General features: G+C 36.4%; 1 protein-coding gene and 1 pseudogene across 4 annotated transcripts in view; both read right to left on the bottom strand.

Moving 5' to 3' along the window:
• Positions 1–4,973, bottom strand: part of LOC114632340 (killer cell lectin-like receptor 2) — an 11,515-nt gene extending 6,542 nt beyond the window's left edge. Inside the window, exons 1-4 of one of the 4 annotated variants that reach the window (XM_028780878.1) lie at positions 4,838–4,969; positions 3,073–3,236; positions 1,570–1,659; positions 451–672 (exon numbers count right to left, since the gene is read on the bottom strand). In XM_028780878.1, coding sequence (XP_028636711.1) covers positions 451–672; positions 1,570–1,659; positions 3,073–3,184 — 424 coding nt within the window. In that variant the 5' untranslated portion in view covers positions 3,185–3,236; positions 4,838–4,969. Of the gene's footprint in view, positions 1–204; positions 673–1,569; positions 1,660–3,072; positions 3,237–4,837 lie in introns of those variants that run through there. The other 3 variants (XM_028780876.1, XM_028780875.1, XM_028780877.1) reach the window with 3 other exon arrangements.
• An 8,565-nt stretch (positions 4,974–13,538) lies between these two features.
• Positions 13,539–19,557, bottom strand: LOC114632342 (annotated as a pseudogene).
• Positions 19,558–19,952: the final 395 nt, after the last annotated feature.

Here is a 19,952-nt window from a genome sequence, read left to right as displayed (position 1 = left end):
AGAGAGAGAGAGAGAGAGAGAGAGAGAGAGAGAGAGAGAGAGAGAGAATAATTTTTCTGACTGCATCCATGTAAATGTTCTAAGTCCATTTTAGAGTAGTATTTGGCAGATGCATTCTTACTAAAAGCTGCCAAGTTCTGTCAGCAACAAAGTTAGAGATTCATAATTTGCAGTAAGCCATAAAGACCTGAATTGTTTGGGGTGCCAACTTGTGATTCCATCTTCTGGGACCAGTAGGAACCAGAAAGGCCTCTGAGTTCTATCAACTATAAGATTCTCCTAGTCCAGACAGGGATTTCCAGGGTTCCAGGACTCTACTCAAGTTAAAGAAACCCCAGACCATTAACTCACACATCAATAGCATCCTAAGCTGATACTTGATTTCAAAGCTTCTGGAAGAAGAAACAATATAAAATAATGCAACTGTTTTTTTCAAGTTCCTCTCCATACCTCTGTGCTGTAAGCAATCTAAAATAACCTTGGCTTCCATGTGGCATCTGTTCTGTTGTCTCTTGAAGGTGTCCAGAAGATTTTTGTAAGAATTACATTCTATAGACTTATTTCTCAGCATTCCTTTGTTTAAATAGCTTTCATTTTTCATGGAGCTGTAGTTATGGTTGAGGTTGTTTAGAGTTTCCTGCAGTTCATGTTTTTCTTTACTATACTGAAAAACTAAAGTTAGTAGCAGACATAACATCAAAAATGCTCATAAGGAATACATATTGAAATTTAAAATTAGAGAAAAAACTTCATGTTGACAGCTAACACATATCATTACTTTAGTTCGTACTTCAACATTTGTAAATTACCACTTCAATTATCTCACTATAGAAATAGTCATATCATTTTTCTCTATAGGTATGTTAAATATAAAGTAAATAATACAGCTAAGTAAAATGATGGTGGATTATTGTTTATGGTGGAAATAACTTCCAATTACTTCAGTTTTTACAGCACAAATTTACAAATAAATACCTAAGTAAAATATTCAGCAAATACTTAACCCATGATGAAAATTTGAACTACAAAAATGATAAGAAATCACACTGTTTTAATTGGAGCATATAGAAAGCACAATATTTACATATATAACAATGTTTAAGCAGAGCCTGGAATTGATTTTCTGTATATGTGTGAAGGAATCCAATAAAGTTTAAAATTTCATGTCTCTGTAAAGATTTAGTCTTTTTACTTAACCATGACCTCAATATACACTTAGAGAAAATGAAAAGAAGGTCATCATTTCTTCTGCACAGCTGCTCATCCCAGAATGTTTACCTAAGATTCACAATTAACTGAGCTCAGAAAAAAGACTACCAACAATTCCTTAGAAGGAACATGAGCAAGAATAAAAAAAAGCAAGGCAGCTCCCAACAGCCCAAGAGTGAACAGATTAGGTACATAAGAGAAGAGACATTGTGGTACGCCAGGTACAAGTATGAGTCAAGAGATTTTGGCTCATCTGCTGATTATAGGCAGGACAATGCACACAGTGTTATAACTGTATAATTAATGTCTCAGGTTAATTCTTAAATATAAAGTCAAAGAAGATGTATCCCAGTTACTCACTGTGTGTCACTAACACTGCCACAGTTACCAGCAGAATGGAACAGAGGATTCCAAGAGGTATCACAATAAGATGCCAGGAGACTGAACACTCTTAAATCAACAAAACAAAGCAAGAAAATTATCACTAAAAAATAACAAATCTCAATATTGATCATACTTTGTGTGGCACGGAAATAAGTGGATTTTGTCTCTAAAATATTTACAGTACTTTATGATACAAACTGGCTTTAAATGTGCTTTCAAAATTATAGACTTCTGCCTAAAATGAACCTACAGTAGAAGTCCTACCTGTGTGAAGCTTCACAGGATTTTGGTGTTATATTCTGAATCCTATCCTCTCATCCTAGAAGAAACTGGATAACAAGCTTGTGCCCTTACCCAGTTCTACAGAATACAAAATGCATCCTTCAGAAAGCACAGACACACTCTAAATACAACACCCCAAACCAGGGCATGCAGTCCACCAAAAAAGCATAATTGAGGATGGAGAGGAAGGAAAGAGGGATGAATGTTCTTGAGAACTTTTAGGCAACATGATTGTTGTAGATCTGTCCTGTATCCAGCCCCATCCTTAAAGGGGCCTAGAAGTCAACTCTGTTTATTTGTAAGGTCTATTTTTCTCTACACAATACTAAGTGCATGTGAGGTATTCAGAATGGAAAAATCAAGTTTCTGATTATCACTATATCAAATAAGATATGGTTCTCAGTTTGGAGTTCAACTCTGACAGTGTGAGCAGAATGAGCAGAAACAGAGAAGGGAAAATTGAGAGTTTTCTTATTTTCATTAACAAATTTAATTATTCTTTTGGAAAACACAGTGTGGTTTACATATCCCCATATCTACTACCCTCTCATCCTTTCTCTCCCTCTGTAACTTTCTTCCCAGAAAGAGACTTCCTCTTCTGATGGACAAACCTTGCTGCTCTGTTACACTAGATGTTGGAAAGATTTAATACAAAACACTTTCTGTGAGAGGGAAAGTATTATTTCTGGTGCACATTACATTTCCTTAAGATTTTATTCTCTATAATATTTGGTGTTTCTTCAGATTCTTGTTTGCTACTTTTAAAGTTTTCAGAATTTTTCTTGACTAGAGTAAATGTAAACCTGATAATGACTTCTCAAGTTTGACATATTGTCAACTTTTTTTGTTTCTCCATTCACAGGAACTCTTTACTTATAGACTCCCATTTTTCTACTCTGGCCATCTGATTGGTTTTAGTTATAAGCTAAAAACTAGAAGAAGAATTAGGGTTATAATTTCTTTCTTTTTTATTTTACATTTAAAATTGATTATTCTATCTTTTAAACTAACTATACAACAATTGTGTATATTACTCTCCTACTAATATTCTCTTATCTCTCTCACATACTTGTAAACCACCAAACCCAGATGAAATGGAAGGTTATAGTTTTCAACAGAAGTCAATAGACATTGTATTCAAAAGTTAAAGGTTACAATGAATAGAATCAGGAGAGTTTAGTAACTTAAAGCACTTACCTTTGTGGCTAGCTTCTCTGGGCCCTTGAGTCTCATCTAGCCTCACTTGGTTCTGCAACCCTGAAGACTTATGAAATCTCACAGTTGCATAAGTGACTTCCTGCTCACTCATCCTGGAAGTGTGTGAAGTACGTTCTCTGTTAAAATGTGGCCTTGAGTTATTTCTAAAGAAAAAAGTTGAAATGTCCACCTTTAGGAAGGTACCTAGATCAGGTGCTATGGTGGTGTAGGAAGAAGTAGGGTCTGATTAACTCCCTAATGATCCAAATATCACAGCATGGACTGGCTTTTGTTCCCATTATACTTGAGAACTTTTTGCAGATTTCTGTTAAAATTGTTTATACTTCTAATGGTCACAGCAATTATTATTAAGAAATGTGGAAAGAACTCAAAAATTTTTGAATAAGTCATCACAATGTTGGCACATCCTGTTTGTCCAAAAATATTCAACATATCAAATGTTAAGTAAAATTAGTACCACTGTAAAAGTTTTAAACAATTTGTTCAGATAAAAGATTCACAGCTTTCTGAATGAATAAAAATTTTGCTTTAAAATTATTTACACGTTTTGATAAACACATGAGTATAAAAATGTTATTGTAATATTTTCAATGATACATTTCTCTTGGAGTTTCACAGACAACAGCTTCAATATAATATTTGAAAGTTGATACTGCAGGCGATCCACAACACATAAATATCTCTTCGGTTGAAGCCCCAATCAGCTGAGATGTCCAACCTCTCCACTCAGCCATAGTCTACACATTCTTTCCCATAGTTGGACCTGGTAAACGGTTTCAGTTACAAAAGATCCTACTGAGTTGGGTAATCCAGACCTAGAAAGACAAATGCTTCATGTTCTCTCTATTCTGAGGCTCCTGGTGCAAAGTTTTCAGAAATGATATATAACCTGGAGTAGCTTCAGCAACCAGGAAAGTAGAAGAGGGACAATGCAGGGGTGGGATGTGGGAGCAACAGAGAGAGGCATAGACAATACAATATGAAGTTTTAATCACAAATCATTCCATGTAAAATCATGTCACATATAATATACTTGCATATGATGTTCCCAGAGCAGGCTGTATGAAAAATAAATTTTATCATTATTCAGGAGACATGAGCTAACATCCATGAAGGATGCAATCTTAAAATAGATATCCATGGAGTAGTAAATTGTAAGTGTTTGTAACTGAGCATGTGATAACACTCTTATCTAGTTTTTTAGTTAATGGTGCTTTCTAGAATTATTTCCATTTTGTCTTATTTCTTGAGAAAAAAGAATCCTATTACAGAATTATTTTTCAAAATTGTCTTTTAGTATTATTATTGCTCTTGGGGTGGAGTTGCCTAAACCAAAGTGCCAGTGTTCAGAGGACAACTTTATAAAGTGAGACCTCTCACTCTACCCTCATGTTAGTTTCAAGGATCAAACTAGGCAGTCAGTCGGGCTTGTGTAGCAAATACATTTACACACTGACCCATCTCACCTGTCTCCTAAAATTACATCTGTCAGATGAATAATATATAAACATTCAACCCTGTTAAATAGTTATGAACTCCATAGATTCCTCTACCTTAATTTCCTAGCACCCAAGTCACAACATACTCTAGAATAAAATAACCATTGCAGAACAACAGTTTTCACATGCTGCCAGAGTTAACCTGATCTAACACAACCAACAGGTATTCCCCATTAATTATGCTCTCATATAAAATTCTCTTGAGTACCCTTGGTCTTTGATAGAAAATCAAGAGAAGGTGTTACCTGTGTCTCTTCTCAGAGGTGATTCTGATGGAAGTAATTGGTCCCCCAATTGGGGAACAGTTGGCCTTTCCTAGTCTGTATCACCAAAGAGGCTCCAAGAGAAAAGGCAGAAATGAATTTCATCCAAGTGACACTCCAGCTCATGATTTTCTGCCCTTCCTCTTTGCTAAAGCAAAAAGAGGAAATTACTTAATTTAAGCTGACTCTGAAAGAAAAGGAAAGTACCAACATACTGTGCCAGATGCTGCAAAATATGTCCTTAATTGATACATGAAGACTAAGAAGATAAACACACTTACTGTGAGAGCCAAACCAGTGTCCTTAGCAAAACCACTAAGAAAAAGAGGGACTGAAGTTCCAAGGCTACAGTCTTATAACAGGTTGTAGGAAATTTTCTTTTACATTACTATTTTTCAAATGATACTTCTTGATTTTAATTATGTGAATTGCAGTAAGTATATATTAGGAATGCCTTAAAGCACTCACATTTCCACTGGTAAAGTCTTCCTTTACACTCTTCTAGTTTTTTAATCACAGATAATATTTACTATGAACATTGATGACATTCCATATGTTTTACTGCTGATGTTGTCAAGCTGCTGGGAAACTGAATCTAAGACAATGAGCATGGTCAGCAAATACACTTCCTCTGAGCTATGGACTCGAGTCTATGTTTTGCTTTGTTCTGTTGTTTTTCTTGTTTTTTGTTTGTTTTGTTTGTTGTTTGTTTTGATGTTGATGTCTTTGTTTTGTGAGACAGTTGTTGTAACTCACTCTGTAGCAGAGGCTGACCACATTCTCCTTCCTCTGGTCTCACTCTCTTCACTGCTGGATTTATACTTGTATACCACAAACTTAGAGCATGTTTCTAATCCATATTTTCTAATAAATAATAAACATATCTTTATTTTATAAGTACTGATCTCAAGATTTTAAAGCATATATAACTATTAATCACACACACAAATACACACACACACACATATATATTATGTATGTATAGTATACATGAATTAGATAATCCTTGAATGCTGAATATTCTAGTTGTTGTATATTTGTTGTTGTTAGTTTAAAAACTACATGGTATATGCATTTTAATACATAATATTTCAAACATATTAAGAAAGACATCTTATGCACCAAATCATGGATTCAAGGAGATTTACATTTAAGGAAATTTGAGATGACATCTAATTCATTACAGTCTACCATCTTGACATGAAAATATTCACAATTGATATTTTAGAGATGAGAGAAGACAATCAATTCTTGTATGAATTTTGCCCATGAGTTTATGATGAGAATTCCTGGAAGGAAACTATTTCACCAAAGAAAGATTTCCTTATTAAACTATAGTGGAGAATTGGAATGTTTTGGGTTTAGCCCAGTGTTCAAAGTCACCATTCCTTGTGTGCATGTGTGTATGTGTGTGTGTGTGTGTGTGTGTGTGTGTTTGAGAGAGAGGTACAGAAACAGAGAGACAGAAAGATAGAGAGACACAGAGAGAGAGTTCATACATGCCATGTGGTGTATATGGTAGTCAAAGGACAACTTTGGAGAATTAGTTCTTTTCTTACACTGGATCAACTTTGGGCATGTCATCAGGCTTGTGTGGCTAGTGTTTTTATCCACAGAGACATCTTGAAAGTCATGGTTTTGGCTCTTTAACCCAAGTGACTCTGAGTCACCACTCATGTCTGCTATTATAATACACCTGAGGACCATGGAACATTTTACAGACATTAAATCATCACAACAGTGTAAGAAAAGTACTATGGATGCAGTGTGGACGCTTGCATAATAATTGTAGCTAGTCTCTTTTGTCTCTACCAACTTGTCCTGGGGTAATCCCTCTATTTATAGCCTACACACATACACACATACACACACACACACACACACACACACACACACATGGAAGACATGGGAAGTGGATTGGAGGACCCAGGGCAGGCAGATGCTTGTGATGTATCAGTTTTCCACAGGAAAGGCTCTGAAAATGTCTGCTGACTTATTTAAGAACACTGTATAACTAACACTGCAACTATGCTCCAAATGCATCATTAAAGCATGCACAGAATATGGATACAGTGAGCAGTTAGAAGGGCTTATGTTTTAGCTTTCCACAAAGCATGAATCTTGGATCTGGGATGGCATTAGTGGAAACACCATCCCAGGCTCTTGTGACTTAATGCAAGTCTCATCATTCACAACTTCTTTGACCTTAAAAATCAGAATAGCCATTTCGTCACAAGGTTACTGTAGCATGTAGTGGAATAAAAGGCAAACCCGGCTAATCACTAGCATAGGTGTTCTCCCCACCCATATGAGGAGCACGAATATGACTATGTTTCCCTGGTTTCTATGGCCAGCTGCTGCGAAGTCACTCCAATCTTCCCAGGCCATCCACCACCTGTGGCTAACTGCTAGGTCAGATCCCCTTAGCCCTGTAAAATGACAACACTAGAGAGTTGTGATTTACCAGCCAGATTTGTAACGGTAAATTTCCAACTCCAAAATGCACTCACAAAGAACACAAAACTCAGTTGATATAAATACAAGCAGAACACCTACATCAGGCAAATGTCCCCTATATTACCCCTTTTCCATCTATGAAATCCCTGTCCAGGCCAAGTGGTTCTGGTTCATCTTCCTTTTCCTCTGTCTTCTCTCTGTCCTCAGTCTCTCTCTGTCTCTTCTCCTTTCTCTTTACCCTCTCTAAAACTTTCATCTCTGCGCCCTCCTTCTGCTGCTGAATCACAGGCTCTAGCCTTATCTGACTAATGAAGATTTCACCTGACCTCACCAGGTATCCCTTTCAATGGAGCACAAAAAAACAGACAAATCCACAACAGGTTGCTCTGAAGGTTTAGTAAGGTACAAAAACAGCCTTTTGTTTTGTTGTATCTGAAAGAGGGTTTCACTATTTATCTCTGGCTGGAACTCACCATATGACTTGGTTAGCCTCAAAACCATAGAGATTGCCTGACACTGTTTCCCCAGTGCTGGGATTAAAGGTGTGTATCATCATATGAAGCTTGAAATAATGTTTTCAATCATAACCTGGCAAATGGTAAGCTGCATTCAACATTAAACATTATTATTTGCAGTGCAACACTCCAGTCTTTGCTTAGCATATAAATCTGAACAAAGTACTGAATATTCAAGCCTGGATTTTTAGGAGATCATCATGAGTGTGTCACCTACTTCCTAGGTTTTGAGTAACTCTAATCAGGAATATAGACAAAGCTCATAGATGACAAGAGAATTTCTTTGTTTGTTTGCTTCTCTTTCTTTATTTCTCTCTCTCTCTCTCTCTCTCTCGCTCTCTCGCTCTCTCGCTCTCTCGCTCTCTCGCTCTCTTCCTTCCTTCCTTCCTTCCTTCCTTCCTTCCTTTCTTTCTTTCTTTCTTTCTTTCTTTCTTTCTTTCTTTCTTTCTTTCTCTTATTTTTAGCCTTCGAGCTTCAAGAAGGTTCTCTAAGTTACAAAATGAACAAGATTTTCTACCTGATCATTTCAAAGAGTGTAGGGGTTTTGAAGGACCGGACAGGGAGCGTACATGAGCAAAAGTTAAAAACTGACACATTTACAGCACTGAGCCATTGCTTCTCTAGAAAATCATGGTTCCCTGCTCAAACCTAGGAAGGATCATGTCAAACTGTCTAAGGAAATATTAATGGTGCTGAGATTTTTTGACATAATTATCTGTGCTGAGTGGGTGTCATTTTTAATACAGAGGCTTAGCACATGTGCAGGGCACACATATTTTTGCTTTCAATATACTGTTTGCCTCTGTTACCTTCATGCAAAGACTGTGAACAAGAACTCTAGATGTGTTTTATTCACTACTATGATCATAACATTAGCAGAAATGAAGGGCCTACCACCGTGGATGATGAAGAAGGAGGGTACTTAAAGAGCAGCATCTTCCTATGAGCACTGAAAAACTGAGCTTAAATTTGCAGAAAAAAATTGAACTCTTAATAAGCAGAATTAGCATTAGAAAATAGGATGATATCAGATAGAATTGATAGATATTCTTACTGTGGTTCTTTGACCAAACAGCAGCACAAAATATGAAGTACCAAACCTCAGAATCAACAATAAAAAGATGGGTTAAAATATAATTAAAGTTTTTATTTTATTGAAAGTTTCCTTTAAATACATATTTTTGCCAAAAAATACTCAGAAATACACACACACACACACATATTAATTTTCTTTTCTATAAAAACCCTTATTTGAAAATCTGCAGACTCCATTATGTTGAGACAGAGAATCCTAGTCACACATTCAAACCTTCATGTCGAACACTCAGTCCTCAATATATCATCATTTTACAGATTCAAGCTGTTATCCCTGTCTCTGGCTGATATGAGGGACACTTGGAGTACCCACCAGCTGAGGAAAGGATGACTGACTCACTTTTTTCCCTGGGAGAACTGGCTGGTTCTGGCTAGCATTCCCCCTCATGGTACTTCTGTCTTAAAGTGGAATTTTCACGTTAAAATATAGTAAACCTCATAACTCTTCTCTCTGTCTCTGTCTCTGTCTCTGTCTCTGTCTCTGTCTCTGTTTCTCTCTCTCTCTCTCTCTCTCTCTCTCTCTCTCTCTCTCTCTCTCTCTGTCTCTCTCTGTCTTTCTGTCGCTGTCTCTCTCTGTCTCTCTGTCTCTCTCTGTCTTCCTGCAGATCGAGATGTAGAGCTCTCTGCTACTTCTCCAGTACTATGTCTGGCTGCATGCTGCCATGCTTCGTGCCATAGTGACAATATATTAAACCTTTGAAACTCTAGACATGACACAGTGAAATGTTTTTCTTTGTGGGAGTTGCTATGGTCATGGTGATGGTGTCTCTCCACAGCCAGAGAACACTTACTAACACACACACACACACACACACACACACATTTTAATAAAAGAAATGTTGGTTGAAAGGCTAATCCTACTCCATCTTGGGACTGGGCTCCATCTTAAAAGAAAACGAGCCTGAGAACATGAGCCATAGCTGAACCCAAGCTGCACCCAAGTACCAGGAAAGACTGCATGGCTTGTCCTTGGCCCATACCTTAGAGTTACCCCCTAGTTACTTCCTTACAACAGCCAATCAATATGTCTGGTTGCATCAGATGTACTTTTAGATCATTTTATTGTTCATGGTTTTGCATCAGAGCACATACCTATAAGCTTACAATAGTCATTCAATTAGATAATTGCCAAGCTGGAAACACCCTTGCTTGCTTGCTATTTCCTATAAAACCTTGTCCTACTGAGGGCTTGAAGCTCCTTGAACACCCCATCCTACTGCATCGGGCTTTCCTATTATATCAGAGTCAGCTCCTGGGTGGTCATTTGTGGCCTCATGAATGAGGCACAACAGTAGTGACATTTTCTTTGCTGAGGTTTCATCATTTCCTATCACTAAGGAAAAAATATCTATCCTCAAAAAAAAAAAAAACCAAAAAGCAAAAAAACAAAAAACAATGAAACAAAACAGAAGGCTGCAATAACTTTAATTTTGTTCTTCAGTTCATTTATATCCCCTAAGACAAAGTTTCTATATATAAAAAAGATTACCGCAGAGATAAAATGTTACATAAGAACACGGTAAAGCAGGTTTGATGACAATAAGTTCAAAGTAGTTGTTTTATGTGCACTTCAATCTATAAGCTCATTATAAGTTCAAAGCAATAGTTTTATATGCTTATGGCCTTGTTTTATCCACAGGCTACAAACAAATTTATTAACTCTGTGACCAATCACAGAGGCAAATTTCAGAATTCCAAGTGCTTGGGAGAAAGAGCCTTGAAGACTAGACCTACTCTGTGTGAAATGATAATTTATATAGAAAAAATTAATAATAATACTAATAATTTCTGGAATTAGAACTTAATACATCTTATAAGGTTTCTGTCCTCTGGCCACTTCTGTGCTTAATAGTGTTCTTCAAGGAAAGAGAGGAAGAAATTTTCTGGAACCTAGCTGTCCAGACTGACAGGGCCACATTTACAATATACTTGACCCAGAACCAGACCAGTTATATTCCAAGGCACTGATCAAAATATTCCTGAGAAAGTTATCACTGTGGGTACCATGCCTCAGATAGTTTCTGTAGCTGCTGAAGAAGAAACTCAGTGAATGCCACAAAGAAAATGATATCATGAATAATAGACAACAGGAACAGTACATGAAACCCACAAAAATAGACAATAGAATTAAAAACTATTACGTGTAAAATAAGTATGATGGACATCTTTCAAGTGATGAAAGACAAGCAAATCATGCCACCCCATAGTCCTAACACCAGAGAGATGGAGACATGAGGATCGAGAGTTCAAGGACAGCCTGGGTAAGATGAATCCCTAACTCAAAATAACAATAAAGTAATAAAAATTAAATTTATTTTTAAATTATATCAAAGGAAAGTTAAATGAATAGCTAGGAAAGTTATTAAAGGACGAGAAATTATGAGGTGATTTCTTAAAATTTTTATTTCTAAAAAACAAATAATAGTCAGCAAAATTGCTAAAACCATAGTATGAAGGCAGAAGGGTTATTCTGAGGATTCAACGACAAAGGTAGATGAGTACTGGAAAATAGGGAACAGAAGAAAATAAAGGATGGGTTAAACAAAACTAAGGATATGTAGAAGGTCTTATGGAATCCCAAGAGTTAGTAAGCTTAACACAAAACACACTTCTTGTGGTCTTGGTGGTTTGGAGGGTTTTTGGTTTTTTTGTTTGTTTGTTTTTGTTGTTATTCTTTGTGTGTGGTGTATTTCTGTGTTTGTTTCCTTGTTTGGTTTGGGGTAATTTTTTTCTTATTGGTTTTTGTTTGTATGCTTGATTGTTTTTGTTTTATCTTTTTGATTTTGTTGTTGTTGGTGGTGCTGTTGTTGTTGCTGCTGCTGCTGCTGTTGTTGTTTTGTTTTTCGTTAGGTAGAGAGAGAAGTAACATGTTGAGTGAATAGGAGGATCTGAAGGAACAAGGAGTATTTAGTGGGGAGGGAACCTGATCAAAATATATTATATGAAAAAGTATAATTAAAAAATAAAAAAAATAACTTTAAAGATGAGTTACAATTCCAGAAGATGTGTTTTTAAAAGAAAATCAAAGCAAAAGACTAGAATACCTCCAGAGGAATTACCCACTGGTTAGGGAGACAACACAGGTCTCTCACACAGAAGAGGCTATTGCTATGATCCTAGGTTACCCCTCATAACTAAATGGTAAGGGCCTAATGATGAAGATATTTCAGACTTTCACACCAACACGTAGAGAATTAACCTCAAACCAATGAGGAAATATCTTCCCCTGGGCTGGCTATCAAAGTGTTAGTAAGTGATTTACAAGTTACAGGGGAAAAATTTATGAGAAGTCCTATCTTTCACCTGACACTGCATCCTGTAATGCTGACCTGATGGGCAAGATGTCCCCAGTATTACCATTGTTATAGGATAAATAGATACTTTCTTATTGGAACTGTGGCCTTCACCACAAGGCAAAACATATTTGGTGTGTAATCTAAATCAAGAGCCCTAGATAGGAGAGGTCACAGGCCCTAACTTGGTACTTGCTACTATCAATCTGCTAAGTGGTCAGGGGTTAAATTACATTCTTAATAGTTATAGTTGTATCCTAGAACTAGGTTAATTTCAGCCTCCATTAGAGAAGTCTCTTTTATAGTGAGTAGAAGTCAATGTAGAGAGGGAGAAATTGGTCACAATGCTTAGGAGAATCATTTTTAGCTCAGCTGTAAAGGAGACATATACAATAACTTCTTCCCCTCTATACTACCAGCAAGACTTAGGTAACAGCATGGAAGAGGTCATAGAAAGAATGTAAGATCCAGAGAATGGAAAGAACTCTGTGAAATGCAAGCTCTGGACAAGATAATTTCTGCAAAGATAGGCATGAACTTTTAGATCTTAAGAAATAGCTTTTGTCAGGTGACAGAACTGGAAAGGAAGGTTCATGCTTTTCTGATAGTGTGGCCACCTGGTGGGTTTCTTTACTACAGTGGATGACCTATAACCATGCACTTTAAATACACAGGCATGAGTTAACAAAGCACATGTTAGAGCTGATGCAGAAGTCTTTGCAGAGAGTGGGGATGATATGATCATATTTTATTTTATGTATGTGAGATACTCAAGAAAATAAATATTATTAATAAATATAATCAAGTGAACAGTTTTATACCAGATTATGAATAAACAGAAAACTTGGAGTCTTTACAACACAACACCTTGGCATGGAATGTAGGCATATATATTTATGTATATATAAACATTTTACATTTTAAGTAACAAATAATTATGTAATCTATAGCAAATGAAAGTCTGAGAGACTCAATCTCAATTTATCTGTCATGACAATTCAGTCACTTCACACCATCACAAGTTGTTGACTTCCTAGTGCCCTTCACATCTTAGAAGGCACAATCCTGAGATGAATGCAGTATTAAGCCACTTTTGGTTATCTCTTAGACCATACATCTCCCCTGTGTAAAACTTGCTCAGAGACTGCCTTATGTAACTTGTCCTTATCAGTGAGCTCCATAGAAAATGAGGAAAGCCATGTGAAATGAAACCTTTGCACACTATCCTCCCAATTCCCACACCAGTGTTAGATTCTGGAGGGTTCAGAAACTCACAGTTTAGATGGACCACTGTCAATCCATGACCATTCCCTTTTTTTATTATCATACTTCAATCCAATCCAGTAACTGTCTGGAATAATCTGGAGCTGGAGGAACTTCTGTAAAGTTAACAACAGACCTTATGATTAATGTTTTGTCTGTTTGATGAGAGAAGAACAAGCAGGAAAAGTTCCCAGCATTCTTGTGTCATTCTCTGCTGTCCTGTCCTTCCACCGCTCAGTCCCACTGTATTCATTTTCTAGAGTGACTTCCTACAAGTAATACATTTATATCAAAACTATGTCAGTTCAATAAATTATTTAAAATAAAATCTTAAGGTGTCCTGAGGTACTGTGTTCATGACATTTGTGACTGTGTTTCTTCAACCAAATCTCATTATTTAACCAAGGCTGGCTTTGAACTTACAATCTTCCTGCTTAAGGCAGGACATTTTCAGATCTCACATTTTCATTGACTGATATATCAATTTCTAGGATTGCAGCTTCTATGCCTGAGCTAAACAGAGAATTCTTAACAGAGGAATCTAAAATGGCCAAAAAGCATTTAAATAAATATTCAAAGTCCTTAGCCACCTGGGAAATGCAAATCAGTGCAACTAAAAGATCCCATGTTACACCAATAGGAATGTGTAAGACTAAAAATTCAGCTGATAGCATATGCTGACAAAGAAGAGTCTTCCATTAGTGGAGGGAATGGTACTTGACAATCATTTTGGAAATCAGTTTGGTGGGTTTTCAGAAAACTGGCAATACCAGTTTTCTACCTTAAAACTGAGCTATACCACTCCTGGCCCAAAAGATGTACCACCATCCCACAAAGTGACTTGATCAACTATGTTCATAGCGGTTTTATTCATAATAGCCAGAAGCTGAAAACAATTTAGTTTAGATGTGCCTCAACTGAAGAATGAATAAAAAAATGAGGTACATCTACACAATGGAAAACTATTCAGTTATGAAAAACAAAGACATTAGGAATTTTTCAGGTAAATGGATGGAACTTGAAAATATCATCCTGAGTGAGGGAACCAAGTCCCAAAAGGACACGCGTGAATGTATTCACTTATAAGTAGACATTAGCCATAAAATACAGGATGCCCATGCTACACCCCATAGACTCAAGTGGCTGGATAAGAAGAAGGGCACAAGCAAGGATGCTTGAGTCTCACTTGGAAGCAGGAATGGAATGGTCATGGAAGGCAAATGGAGGGTGGGAACTGAGTGGGAGAGAAGATATTGAGGGAAGTTGGGGATCAGGGTTGAGAGTGGGAAGAGGTGGGGGGGAATAGCCAATGGCAAGGAGAATGAATGGAAATCTTCCAATGATGGGAGGAGGGTGGTAAGCGACATCTCCAGGAAGAGATGGCGACCAGTGATAGGGTAGGCACACAGGAATCAATGGGAGTGTCCTTAACTGTGACTCACATCATACGGATATGGAAAATGGGGAGGCTGCCTCCTTCAGCTAGGAAGGAACCTCAGGGGAGCACTAGGGATATCAACACACGCACAAAAAATTTGCATTAAATTTAACCTTCTAACATGACTGTCCTCTGTGAGGCTCCACCCAGTAGCTGACTCAAACAGCTACAGACATACATACCAGAACAATGGATGGAGTTTGGGGACTCTAACTGGGCTGGCTTGTCTGGCCTCAGAAATTGAGATTCTGTAATTCTCAAATATCAACCCATAATCTATGCAATATTGTTAGCACTAAAGATATAGAAACATTTCCTGTGTCAATTATGGATGAATCAGTAGAGGAAATATAATACATACTCACAAAAAAATACTGTTTATCCTTAAGGTGATGTAAATTAGCTGAACAGAATGACTTATGCCTACAACCTGAGCACTACAAAGAGACAGACAGAAGATCAGTATGAATTTGAGACCTTCCAAGGCTAAAGAGTGACTTCCAGGTCAGCCTTCTCTACACTGTGTGTTCTATGAATGACATCATGTCTTATAGCAAACCCAAAAGCAAGATGGTGGTCTGTGTGACAAATATTATGACCTTGAGGATAGTGTGCAAAGTGAAACACACCAGGTTAGGACCACATTTATGACTCTATGCTGATAATGTTTCTAAAATATTCCAGTTCTATGAAGCACACACTTGAGAGATACCAGGGGCTGGAGGACAGGCAAAGAACTTCCTACTCAGAGACAGTTAAACTGACGACAGAATTCTAGATCTACAGTAAAGCATTGTGCTCACACTGGTCCACACTCTACTGTCCACTTATCATTGTGCCATTGTCTATGTTAAATGTTCTTCCCTTAAGAGAAATAAAAGACCTACAAAAGAGGATTTGGTGTTGATACTCTGTTCTCTTGATTATTTTGATGCCTTAAGGGTTTTCCCCATAAGCCCAAATGTTTCAAGTACAATACATTAAAATATGTGCAATTTGTGTAGCAAGTTCAACTGAATATTTTGCTTACTGAGGTGCTGGGGTTGGCCATGTTAAATTAATCTTTATCTCCACTCTGTGTCTCTGTGAAAAGGTATCATTATTTAGCTCTGGCAGGCCTGGAATTTGCTGGACTTTCCACATAGCCCTGAAAGTGATAAAGCTCCTCCCTCAACCTCATAACTCCCTCAACCTCATAATCATAGGGATTACATCAATATATCTTTTACAGATAATGAAGTTATTTTAAAGTAATGCCACAAAACCTTATTCATGGGTCTGGAATACTTCAAAGATGGTTTGGAGATTTTTCCCTCTGTCACATAATTTATAATGTAGCAGTTTCAAATATATTTGTCTTTTCATAATGAAAAGCTTCACATCATTCTACTGGCCATCTCTTTCAAAACAACTCAGATGGAAAACACACACACACAACACACACACAATTATTTTTATACCTGCATCCATGTAAATGTTCTATGTCCATTTTTTGCATATTTGATAAACACACTCTTACTTAAAACCTTCATCTTCTGTCAGCAATGAAGTTTGAGACTCATATTTTTCCATAGATCAAAACAATCAAAATTCTCAGTGGTACTGATTTGTAATTACCCCCCACACCCTACCAGTCATCAGATCAGGAGGAGTGCCTAACAGATTCTAGCTTTGGGAAACTATAAGATTCTTCTAATCTAAACAGGGATTTCTGGGTTTCCAGGCCCCTACATGAAATAAGATAGCCCTCAAAGGATTAACCCAGAGATCATCAGCATCTTAACCTGCTGGTTGGATTTCAAAGGTTCTGCAGAATAAACAATAGATAACAACCCAATTCTGTATTGATGGTCCTACCCTGCTCAGTACCTGTGTGCTGTGAGGAATTTAAAACAGTTTTGGTTTCTCTGTACCATATTTTCTGTTCTCTGCTGAGGGAATCCAGTAGATCATTGACTGTAGTACAATTTACATGCTTATTTCTCAGTATTTCTTCCTTTAAGTCTGTGTCATTTTGCATGATATGATAGTGATGGTGGAGATTAGTCAGAATTTCATGCAGTTTATATTTTTCTTGACTACACTGAAAGACTAAAATTAGAAACAAATGTAACTTCAAATATATATAACATCAAATATTGAAATTTAAGATTAGCAAAAAAAACTTCACGTGATCAACCAACACACATCATTACTTTCTTTGAAACTTTGAAATATATAAATTAGGACTTGAATAGACTCAATATAGAAATAGATACATCAAGTTTTCTCTATTGAACAGTTGACTATAAACTAAATAAGAGGTCAATAAAATTATACTGGAAGTAATTTCCAATCACTTTATTTTATATAGTACAAAGTTAAAAATAAATACCTAAATAACATATTTATCAAATAATTAAAACACCATGAAAATTTGAACTTAAAAAATGTTAAGAAATGGAAAACTTCTAATTAGAGCATATGGACAACTAAATATCCACATATATAACTGTGATAGAACACAGACTTGGAGTGATTTTCTTTTAAATGTGAAAATAATCAAAGAAAGTTTAACATTTACTGTCTTTGTACAGATGGAGTCTTTTTATTTATTCACAGCCTCCATATAGGTTGAAGAACAAGGAAAAAAAGGTGACTTATTTTTGCACAGCACTTTATCACAAAATGTTTACATAAAATTCAAAATCACCTTAGCTCAGAATGCAAACTGTCACCAAATCCATAGAAGGAAGATGATTAAGAATGAGACAAAAAAGGCCAGTTCACAACATCCCCAAGTCTAACAGATTAGGTAGATATTTAAAAGGATAGGACACAACAGTGTGTCAAAAAAAAAAAAACAAACTAAAACAAAACAATTAAGCCCAGAGATTCTGTCTCATTCCCTGATTATAGGCAGGACAATTTATATAAAGTGTGTAACTGCATCATCATGTTTAAAGCTATATTTTAGGCATAAGTCCAAGAAGATGTATCTCAATTACTCACTGTTTGTCACCAACACTGCAAAAATGACCAGCCAAAGGGAATAGAGGATTCCAAGCACTATCACAATGAGCTACCAGGGGACTGAACACACTTAAATCAACAGAACAAAGCAAGAAAAACATCACCATATAAAGAGTACATACCAGTATTAATTGCAGTTTGTGTAGCACGCAAGCAAGGGGAAATTTTGCAAAAGTCGATGGTACAAACTGACTGAAAATGTGCTTTCAAATCGTAGATTTCTATCTAAAATGCACCCATTATCATATTCATACATGTGTGAAGTTTCAGAAAATTTCACAAAATTTTGAACTTATCTCAACCTTGGATTTGTATTGTGAAATCTCCTGACTCAGGGTAGAAGGAGCTACATGACAGGCATGGCCCACACTCAGTTCTACAGGAACTAAAGTACATGCTTCAGAAAACAATGGAGGCATAAGTACAATACAAGTACAAGATACCTAACTGGATTATGCAGTTTAACAAGGGAGCACAACTGAGGATAGAGAAGAAAGTAGAAGGGATGGAAGCTCCTGAGAACTGGTAGGGAACCACAGCTGCTTTGGACCTGATCTATATACATCCCCATACTTAAAAAGGCCTATAAGTCCACTATCTCTTTTTCCCTATAAGGTCCATTTTTTTCTATATAATACAAAACATTTTGATGTATCTAAGGCATTTGGAATATTAAATTCGTGCCTCTGATTACTCCTAAATCAAAGGAGTAAAAGATCTCAGCTTGGAGTATACCTGGGACAGTATGTGCAGAGTAACAGAAAAGAGAGACCAAATGTGAGAATTCCTCTATTTCATTAATAAACAAAATTATTCTTAGACATTTTCGGGAACTCACACTGGGGTTTACTCATTACTATCCCCACTAAACTGTCATTTCCCTCCCTCTTCCTCTGCAACTTTATTATTAGGAGGACAGTTCCTCTTCTCATGGACAACTATTGGTGTCTTCTTGCATTAGCTGTTGTGGATATTTATGACAATTAAAACACTTCCTTCTGGAGTGAATGTATTTCTTCAAATGCATAAAGTTCATTTCTGTCTGAATTGTGTCTCTAGAATATTTCATGGTTTTCCAGATTCTAGTTTGTCTGTTGGTTTTATAATTTTCAGAATTCTTTTTGACTAGACTCAATAATAAAATATCCCTAATGGTTTCTCATTTCTGCTTGAATCTCAAGAATTTTTTTCTTATAGACTCCCATTATTCTACTCTGCTCATCTGGTTTCTTCTATTACCAGGTAACAACTAAAAAATAGAAGTAGGGTTATTTTTTTTCTTTCTGTTGTTCATTTTTTAAACTTGATTGCTTTATTATTTAAGCTTAATTTTGAACAATGTTATACATGACTACCTTTCAATGAATACTCTTTTCTTCCCTCCCACACTTCTGTATAAACAACCCCAGATGAAAAGGAAGATAGAAGTTTTCAATAAAACCCAGTAGGATACTTTTAAATTGATAAAAATTGGAAATCAATAAAAACATGTGATTTTAGACACTTAAACATTTACCTCTGTGGTCAGCTTTTCTGGGCCCCCCAAGTCTCTGCAGGGCTCACTTGGTTCTGCCAACCTGAAGACTTATGGAATCTCACAGCTGAGGAATTGGCCTCCTGCTCATTCATCGTGGGAGTACGTGGAGTATGTACTCTGTTAAATTGAGTCCTTGAGTGATTTATAAAGAAAAAGTTAAAATGTCCACCTTTAGGAAATTACCTGAATTTGATGATACAGAGGATTGTGAAAGGGTGGGGTCTGACTCATTCACTTAATGATCCAAATACCCTGATATAGAGTGAGTCAAATTACATTACAAATCAGAACCCTTTGTAATTTTGTGTTAATGATGTTTATATTTCTAATGGTCACAGCAATTGCTTTTATGAAATATGGAAATAATTAAAATTTTATTAAATAATTATAGTATTGACTAAGCCTGTTTGTTCAAAATATTCAGCACATAAAAATCTACAGTAAAATTGGTACTAGTGAAACTCATTGACAAACTTGAAAAAGTTAT

Source organism: Grammomys surdaster, unplaced genomic scaffold (assembly GCF_004785775.1).
Source record: "Grammomys surdaster isolate TR1022 unplaced genomic scaffold, NIH_TR_1.0 373, whole genome shotgun sequence".
Taxonomy (NCBI): Eukaryota; Metazoa; Chordata; class Mammalia; order Rodentia; family Muridae; genus Grammomys; species Grammomys surdaster.
The sequence above is the reverse complement of the archived record's forward strand: the minus strand, read 5'-3'. Positions and strand labels throughout refer to the sequence as shown.